Genomic DNA, 9,666 nt, shown 5'->3' on the forward strand with positions numbered 1-9,666 from the left:
CTGCGGCGTCTTTCGTATCTCGTTCTTTACCATCAGTCCTCAGTGTAAAGTATTCCCACAGTCATGCAAAGAAAAAATTCTTTCATCGGGTAATAGTTCCAAAAATAGTTTATTTAAAATTTCTTTAAAATTCAAAAATCACATTCGGCCGGTCCGAAAACAAACGTGTTTGGTATGGTAGACCTGCCCCTACATGTTTCGTCACCACCGACGTCCTCAGGGGAATTGCAGGTTTTGAAGAAATAACAATGTAGCTTCTCCCCTGGTGGGGCCCTTAACCAATGCAGGGCCTGGGAGGTGGATTCAGCATCTGTACCCCTTAAAGTGACAAAGGAAGCTATATAGCAGCACTGTTTACAGCTCAACAGTAACTTGAACATGTTTAAACCAAATTAACAGCGCTAGTAGGTGAATCAAAAAACCATATAATCGTGTTTGTGAACTACAAATCATAAGAAAACCACATAAATGCAAGTGCCGTTAGTCAATAAAAAGCACGGCACTGTAATAGTTAATAAACATGTGTACGATTAGGAGGTGATTTTTAACCAAGTGCTTCTAGGTGTCTCAGCGTATAAAAATAAAGTGGATCAGTCTATACACATTAAAAAAGTCCTTCACTTTTTTACACCTTCATGTGAATTGATACCATTAGCTGACAAATCATATGCGTGAAAAAATTCAGGTGGGTAAACAAAAATACAAACGAAAATAATTGTGAATGACAATTAATTGTGCTGACAAAAAATTGATATAAACAAATAAAGTCTCTGTAATATACAGCTCCGCTTCAAAGCCAAATAGCAGAGCATCCCAATGTTCGGTAGAGTAGTGCTTTCCTGGGGTTTGTATTAAGATCAATACATCCCCCTAATAGAGTGCGTACTCACCCCAAACTTTTGGCTGTAACAGACAGCCCCAAACGCTTTGTCTGATGGGACACCGTTACTGCAGCGTCTTTCGTATCTCGTTCTTTACCATCAGTCCTCAGTGTAAAGTATTCCCACAGTCATGCAAAGAAAAATTATTTCATCGGGTAATAGTTCCAAAAATAGTTTATTTAAAATTTCTTTAAAATTCAAAAATCACATTCGGCCGGTCCGAAAACAAACGTGTTTGGTATGGGAGACCTGCCCCTACATGTTTCGTCACCACCGACGTCCTCAGGGGAATTGCAGGTTTTGAAGAAATAACAATGTAGCTTCTCCCCTGGTGGGGCCCTTAACCAATGCAGGGCCTGGGAGGTGGATTCAGCATCTGTACCCCTTAAAGTGACAAAGGAAGCTATATAGCAGCACTGTTTACAGCTCAACAGTAACTTGAACTTACCAAAAACAAAAGCATCTGCTGTTCCAATGTTGGTGCACTTGCCTGATATGTTATGCTCGATAGGAATAGGGTCCTGACAGGGTCACTTTAAGAAACAAATATTATTTGAACTAAAAAAAACCTTCATTAATCAGTTTATTACAAAAACAGAGGTTCAATCTCTTCACTACTCTATACAAACTAAAGTAAAAAAAAAAAAGTTGTGCTGGATTTTCACTTTAGCATTATGGCATTCTCTGCATGCCAGACTGAATGAGCATCTTGTAGTGGCCAAAATGCAACACTCAGGTTTGTTTTATCTAAGCTTCTCTAATCATTAGTATCAATGTAATGGGTATACTATACATTGCTGCTGTGGATGGTACATTTTACCTTATAGTACAGACAGACTTATGGTTTCAATTATTTCTTAGAATTTGTGGATATGAGGCTACAGGGATATGTAACATATTTTCTGTCCAGAACTTTTAGCGTGAGTACAAAAGTTCATGCGTTGCCCTTTGTCGCTGTTTTATGAATTTCCTTACTTAATAAAAAAAAATTAACACCATGATACCTTCACATAAAGTTCAGATCTCTTTCATTACTTGTCTCATGAACTTAGCTGAGCCCATCTCTGGCAGATTTTTACTCTCCTTGTATAAAATTTTCATAAATACTTTCACGTCGCTTAGTTACAAGGATCCAAAGAGCCTCAATATGCTGGAAATCCATATAGTTAAATTAAGTTTTTCTTTGCACTACCTTTTTGTGCAACTAGAATGAAGATTGGTTACTATGGGTAGTAAAGCAGGTGTGTTTTATCTACAGCACTGCAGACTCACTTTGATGTGAGATAAAGGTCTTCATTATATTGGTACTAGTGATGAACTTCATGTTCTGGTGGTCCATGAGTTTGTAGTTTGGAAAAATAGCAAACAACCAATCAATCATGCAATTCCAGTCCTTAGACATGTGCTCAGGTGGCACAGAAGGGCCAATAATGGGGGTTTTCTAATGTGATCTTCCTATAAAAGTCAGGTTTCTCATCAGCCTTTTTCTAATCTGTGTTGAGTTGGAAGTCGATAGGGACAGGTTACAGAGTGTTTTTCAGTTCCATAGAATGCTACAATCAGAACTGTACAAAGATCTATACAGTGCTGTATTGTTGTAGATACTGGTGATTTGCTGGACTACACAGTGTGGAGTGTACCCCCTTTCCCTGTATCTACTGTACTGTCCTGTATAGTGCTACAATTCTGCGAATTGCATTGCGGTGGATTACATATTATTGTGTGTTCAAAGTGAATAGACCCAACAGTCCTTTTTAGGGCTGCCCTTTTATGTGTGTCAACAACAACTGTCCTTGCTGTTTAACTCTTACCCCCACCATGCAGTTTTTTTTGGGGGGGGGGAGGGGGGGTTATTAGTAGGAGCACTGTGCCGCATTACTAGTGCAGTACAGTTTAGTGTACCAAATCACCACATTGTGCAGTACACCAAAGCAGATGCTAATAAACTTAGGCAGTCCCCGGTATTTATCATGTCCCGGAGACCTAAAGACAGAGGCATGCACAGCCAGTAGGGGGCGAGTAGGTTTTGTCTCCACTGGACCAGGCGATGGTCAGGCTGCCCACTTAAGAGCCAGAGCATGTCTCTCTTTTCTTTCTAGCAGTGGGTGTGCTATACAACCAGTAAACCTGTAAATTTGTTTTGTTTTGGATCTATTCGAAATTTTATCTTTATAGTTTTTCAGATCCGATATCTGATTTGGTTCGTTATTTGGATTTCGGATCCAAAATTATGCTACTTATCTCAATTTCTCAAATTTTGACACCGCCAGCGCCAACCAATCACGGTCGGAAAGCACAGGGCTGCACTGAAGTGAGGCAAATTAGGCAGCTGTGAGGTCCCAGCGTGAGTGTTAGTAGAGAGCTGCCAAAGGCTGGCAGCAGCAGCGAGAGGAACATACAAAGACAGACCAGGTGAGCTCTGTACCCCGGGGGAAGAGGGAGAGAGCTGGGGGGTCAGTGGACACAGGCAGTGGTGGGACAGAGGTAGCACAGTGGCAGGGGCAGAGCAGGGGGGTCAGTGGACACAGAAGCGATGCTGGGAGAGGAGAGAGGTGAGCACCGTGCAGGGGGAGAGCTGGGGGGGTCAGTGGACACATAGGCGGTGGTGGGAGAGGAGAGAGGTGGGCACACCAGCAGGGGGAGAGCTGGGGTGGTCAATGGACACATAGGTGGTGGTGTAAGAGGAGAGAGGTGGGCGCAGTGGCAGCGGAAGAGCCGGAGGGGGCTCAATGGACACAGAGACGGTGGTGGGAGGGGAGAGAGGTGGGCACAGTGGCAGGGAGAGAGCTGGGGGGTCAGTGGACACAGAGGCGTTGGTGGGAGAGGAGAGAAATGGGCACAGTGTAAGGGGAAGAGCCAGAAGGAGAGTCAGTGGACATAGAGTTACCTTATTTTCTGACACTGCCCCTCCCAGGACTAGACTCTGGATGCGCCCCTGGGTCCCTGTGTGTGCAGGGGTGTAGCCACCACTCCAGGCTCGCTCCTGTGATGGACTACAATCTAACGTTTAGTTCACTAATTTGTATTGAGATTGTAGTCCATCACAGGAGTGAGCTTGGAGTGGTGACAACTTTACAACACACACCGAGACCATGGGGAACAGAAGTAAGCACCCTCCAGAAGGAATGAGATGTCGGCATGTATTTAGAAATGATTTGAGGATATGCACAGAGAGATACACAAATAAGACACATTTTTGTTAATAGGGTACTTGAATACATTTTTAAGATTTGATTCCTGAGTCTAGTGTTGCTTTATGCTGTCTAAGGGCCTAATTTATCAAACTTTTTGAAAGTAAGAATACATTTTAATGCACAGCAAAGAACATATAAACTACTGCCCATCATCAGCTACTGAGCTGTTCACGGTGTTGTGCATGTATAAACTGCTGCTTATTACAGTTTAAAGTGACATTAAAGTCTATTCCCTCCCCCCAATTCTGCTGTAGGAAATAAACTTAAATAATGCCTCTTGATCTGATGATCTTCTTCTTTCTAGTAGTTTCCAGCAGTCCCTCCAGCGCTGGTGACTGTCTCTGATCCAGCCCTGACTGCTGTCTCTTCTGTGTCCCATGGAGTCTGTGTGGGTGCATGCTGCTGGGCAGCATGCATTGACTTACCTTGTGTCTCTCCTCTTTTCCTGGCTCATGATCTGTACTGCGCATGCACCTGGCCCATGACCCTTTCCTGGCCGCCCGAGACTCTTTAGATCTTTGTACAGGAGCATGCGGTGGAGACACAGGTAAGTAATTACCTTATTTGGTAACTTTTTTTATGTTTTTGCATACATCTACTGCTTGCTAGCAATAGATATATGCAAAAATTCACGAAGGTTTAATTGTACTTTAAGTATGTTTTCCATAAGGTGCAGTGCAAGGCATTCTTTATGGTAGCCTTCACTTCATTCAATCTAATAGAGATCTGCGGGTCCTCTGTGACCCCATGGCTTTGAAACACTGAAGGGTAAATGGACTCTGAAGCAAACACTGATTGGTTGCCATGGCTTCAATGAATATATGCATGTGAGCTGTGTAAGTAACCCTGAGATTCTTAATTACCTATTATATTACAGCATAACCTGTTGGTGCGATTTAATGAAGGATTCATAACTTCATAATAAAATATAGAAAGTACATTAGTTTGTTGAAGTAGAGCTCTCTTATCCGCAATTAAAGTTACTGAATGGATAGTATCTACAGTAGCTAATTCTGGAAGGTGAAGTGACATTAAAGGCAGAGTATAAATCTGCACGTACATGTGTCTTAGTACTGCCTGAAAACGTCCTTAAGCGTGAAAAGCTGTTATTAATCTTCCCTAGGTTCATGCTGAGCCTCGATTTATTTGCAGTTTTATAGGTTCACAAACAAGCTGAGAGTCTGACCTTTTGTTATCCAGATGTAAAGAAAATGATATGATTCATCTATCATCTCCATAAAATATTTGAGATGCACTATAGCTGAGCACATATCGTTCATTAAAGACCCCCTCCAAAGTTCACCGGGTGGAGCCTGCTGTGCGTATCATAGACGAAATACAAACATAAGTCTAAGGATTACCACCTACAAAGAGCCTTCCATTTTCATCAGAGCACGGAAACAATAAATGATAGCGCGTATGTGATTAAAAATAATTGCAAGTCCTAACGTTGGAGGGCCCATAACAAAAGGGATAAAGGACGATTTATAGCTTTAATGCAGGATTCCTTTTATAAAAACAATAATTAACTACACTACACCAGCTGTAGTGTTTGTATACGATACAAACAGTGTGAAGCCGTTAGAGTCGTGCAGAGTAAATCCTTGCAAAATAGGTGCAATTTGCAAATTTATGTGTAGAATATATGAGTATTACAGGGCTGCTACTGTCATTTATGAACAGCTGAGGTACATAATCTACACTAGACTGCCTGCGCACGATCTAAATGTGGCCCCTACCAAGCGTAATCTGAATGGGAGTTAATTTAAGGAAATGCTAGGGAGCTTTTGTAAGCCACATATAAACACAATGACTCTTGATCAATCTGATAAAGAATAAAATCACAAAGGGCACATGAAAAAAAATAATTAAAAACTGAAAAAAACAGCAGAATTCATGCAGTGCAACACAACTCCTTACACACTCATTTGTACAAACCCATCCCCACTCTTTTTTTAAGCTATCACAATTTTGTTAATTGTGAAATATTACTTGGACCCATTGGTTAAACTTAGGCCCGGGGGCAATGGGATGAGCTGGTGTTCCATATCATTTTGCTATTTAATTATATATAAACCCAACACTTTTCTTGATACAGTAGGAAAGAGTTCGAAGCCCTGTTAGGTTATTTGCATTTGCCATCTGTACCCCACTGGGTAGATTTCCCTATACTTCCTCTCCCATAGACTCAACAAGAAGTGAAATGAGGGTCATTCTCTCTTAGCTGTCAAGTGTCAGCTGTCTTAGCTGTCAAGTCTCTTAAAGGAGAACTATGAGGTGAGTGCTTTTCACTCACCTCATAGTTTTAGCTGACCTGTGACAATGAGACTGTCACAGGTCGGCTCAGTAGATCGGGAAGTAAGCGAACACATACCGGCGTTCGCTCACTTCTTGATCCTGTCACTGATCTCTGCCGTGACAGGGAAGGGGCTGGATTCTTCCCTCCCTGCTCCGATCCTCCAGCGCTGACTGGCGGAACGGACGGGGAGGGGGCGGGTATAGCTGGCTCTGCCTCTACATAGGCAGAGCCAGCTATCACTCACGCAGCTGGGCGGATCCAGATATAATTGTTGGGATCCGCTTCAGCTGCGGTGTCTCAGTATACCGCTAGCTGTAGCTTGCGGTATACTGAGCTTAGGGTGACGGGAGGACGCTAGTTTGTGTCCTCCCATTACCCTAAGGAGAACTATGGGGAAAAGCCCTAAACCCACAGTTCTCCTTTAAAATGACAAATTCAGTGTAACATTTTCCCTGAATTTCAGTCCCAATGACAATGGTCACAAGAACGAATAGGGTGAATTTCCCAATGGGTACACAGGCTGCCAAAAACCTGACAGTGTTGATTTGCATCAAAAACTTTTTTCAGCCATTAATGACCACAGAACTTTATGTGACTGATGCTTTCAGGTTTTCTTACAGGAGGAGTCAGGTTGTCTACTTCAGTGTTAGGACAGGCTGACTTGGTTATAGTCTTGACTTCCTGGGTATGTGACAAAAGTCATGTACCCTCTCTGCAGCCATCTGAAATGCTGGAAAGGATGTGAGGCATTGTTGAGGTGTAGAAATAATCTTATTTATTACATTGTATTTCAATGATTTATAAAAAAAACTGTTGTGTGTGCATGAAGCATAAACCAGATCGGCTCTAATGATGTCACTTATAACTGTACAGACTGCTCTATGCTTGCAATTTTGCACTATCCTTTCAGCTGCTGAAGGTAAATGGTGTAAGGCTGCAGCTAACAATTATTTAGCAGATTATGTTTTCAACTAATCGATTGGTTGCATTAACAAACAATATCTCTCTCTCTCCCTCCTTCTGTCTCTCCTTCCTTCTCTCTCTGCCTCCTTCTCTCTCTGCCTCCTTCTCTCTCTCTCTCTGCCTCCTTCTCTCTCTCCCTGCCTCCTTCTCTCTCCCTCCTCTCTCTCTCTCTCTCTCTCTCTCTCTGCCTCCTTCTCTCTCTCTCTCCCTCCTTCAATCTCTCTCCCTCCTTTCTATATCTCTCTCCCTCCTTCTCGCTCTCTCTACCTCCTTCTCGCTCTCTCCCTCCCTCCTTCTCTCTCCCTCCCTCCTTCTCTCTCCCTCCCTCCTTCTCTCTCTCTCTCTCTGTCCCTCCTTTCCTTATCTCTCTCCTCTCTCTCTCCATCCCTCCTTTCCTTATCTCTCTCCTCTCTCTCTCCATCCCTCCTTTCTTTATCTCCCACCTTCTCTCTCTCTCCCTCCTCTCCCTCCCTCCTTCTCTCTCCCTCCCCCTCCTCCACTCTCCGTCCTCCACTCCCCCTCCTTCTCTCTCTTTCCCTCCTTCTCTCTCTCTCTGTCCCTCCTTTCTTTATCTCTCTCTCTCTCCTTCTCTCTCTCTCTGTCCCTCTTTTCTTTATCTCTCTCCTTCTCGCCCTCTCCCTCCTTCTCTCTCTCTGTCCCTCCCTCCTTCTCTCTCTCTCTCTCTGTCCCTCCCTCCTTCTCTCTCTGCCTCCTTCTCTCTCTGCCTCCTTCTCTCTCTCTCTCTCTCTCTCTCTGCCTCCTTCTCTCTCTCTCTCCCTCCTTCAATCTCTCTCCCTCCTTTCTATATCTCCTCCCTCCTTCTCGCTCTCTCTACCTCCTTCTCGCTCTCTCCCTCCCTCCTTCTCTCTCTCTCTCCCTCTTTCTCTCTCTTTCCCTCCTTCTCTCTCTCTCTGTCCCTCCTTTCTTTATCTCTCTCTCTCTCTCTCCTTCTCTCTCTCCCTCCTTTCTTTATCTTTCTCCTTCTCGCTCTCTCCCTCCTTCTCTCTCTCTGTCCCTCCCTCCTTCTCTCTCTCTCTCTGTCCCTCCCTCCTTCTCTCTCTCTCTGTCCCTCCCTCCTCTCTCTCTCCCTCCCTCTCGCCTCTCTCCCTCCTTCTCTCTCTCTCCCCCCTTCTCTCTCTCTCCCTCCCTCTCGCCCTCTCCCTCCTTCTCTCTCTCTCTGTCCCTCCCTCCTTCTCTCTCTCTCCCTCCTTCTCGCTCTCTCCCTCCTTCTCTCTCTCTCCCTCCATCTCGCTCTCTCCCTCCTTCACTCTCTCTCTCCTTCTCTCTCTCCTCTCTCTCTCTCTCCTTCTCTCTCTCCTTCTCTCTCTCTCCTTCTCTCTCTCTCTCTCTCTCCTCTCTCTCTCCTTCTCTCTCCCTCCTTCTCTCTCTCTCCTCTCTCTCTCTCTCTCTCCTTCTCTCTCTCCTTCTCTCTCTCTCTCTCTCTCTCTCTCTCTCTCATGGAGACCATCCACAATCATAGAGTTGTTTTAAACACCTTAAACACATTGACCCACATAAGTGACAGGTCCACTTTGCTTATCATTTAACAGTTTTCTTTAATGGCAGAATTGAAATCTGGAATGGCACATTCCCAAATGTTACATGTTCTGCACAAAATATTTCACCTTCCTAACTATCTGCGGATGTGTAAATGAAAGACAGTTATAAGACAGTAGAGATCTGTTATGCTGCAATAATCCAGGTATATTTATTCTTTCTTTTGCAGGTGAATTCCATTGTGGATTTGATGATAGTAATATCTGCTTATTTACCCAAGACGATGCTGACATCTTTGACTGGACAAAGCAAAGTGCGGGCACAAGGGATACTCGGTATACTCCAAACACAGGACCCACCACAGATGCTGGAGGATCCAAGCAAGGTACTGTATATATCGGTTTAGAAAAACTGCTCAAATAATTTCTCCAAAGTAGTATTTATTCGTAAAAAATCTTCCTGGATAACCATGTCATACATGGTTCAACGTGTTCATCTGTTGCCCCTAGACTTTATGCTGTCTGCCCATATATATCCAACGTAAAATTACCAGTAAAGTAAAAGAATTTGAAAACTGTACATGTCTAATATGACTTTATCATCCAGTTTGTAATTTTTGTTGAAATTAAAGGATATCTCTCCCCCCCCCCACGCTAGTGTAAGGACTTAGCTTAAATGATGCCTCTTTATCCGATCATCTTCTTCTTTCCTGTAGTTTTCAGGAGTCCCTCCAGCACCAGTGCTGGAGGGTGCGGGTGCACGCTCACTCCATTGACTTACCTTGTGTCTCTCCCCATCTCCTGGCTGAAGATCTGTACTGTGCATGCGCCCC

At 43.8% G+C, this 9,666-nt stretch overlaps 1 protein-coding gene across 2 annotated transcripts in view; it reads left to right on the forward strand.

Annotated features, from left to right (window-relative positions):
• MDGA2 (MAM domain containing glycosylphosphatidylinositol anchor 2) overlaps window positions 1–9,666 on the forward strand; it is a 521,930-nt gene that overhangs the window by 494,080 nt on the left and 18,184 nt on the right. For both annotated transcript variants that reach the window (XM_018563520.1, XM_018563521.1), the window contains exon 13: window positions 9,064–9,219. In XM_018563520.1, coding sequence (XP_018419022.1) covers window positions 9,064–9,219 — 156 coding nt within the window. The remainder of the gene's footprint in view (window positions 1–9,063; window positions 9,220–9,666) is intronic.

This window comes from Nanorana parkeri, unplaced genomic scaffold, assembly GCF_000935625.1.
Source record: "Nanorana parkeri isolate BGI_ZX_2015 unplaced genomic scaffold, ASM93562v1 scaffold670, whole genome shotgun sequence".
NCBI lineage: Eukaryota > Metazoa > Chordata > Amphibia > Anura > Dicroglossidae > Nanorana > Nanorana parkeri.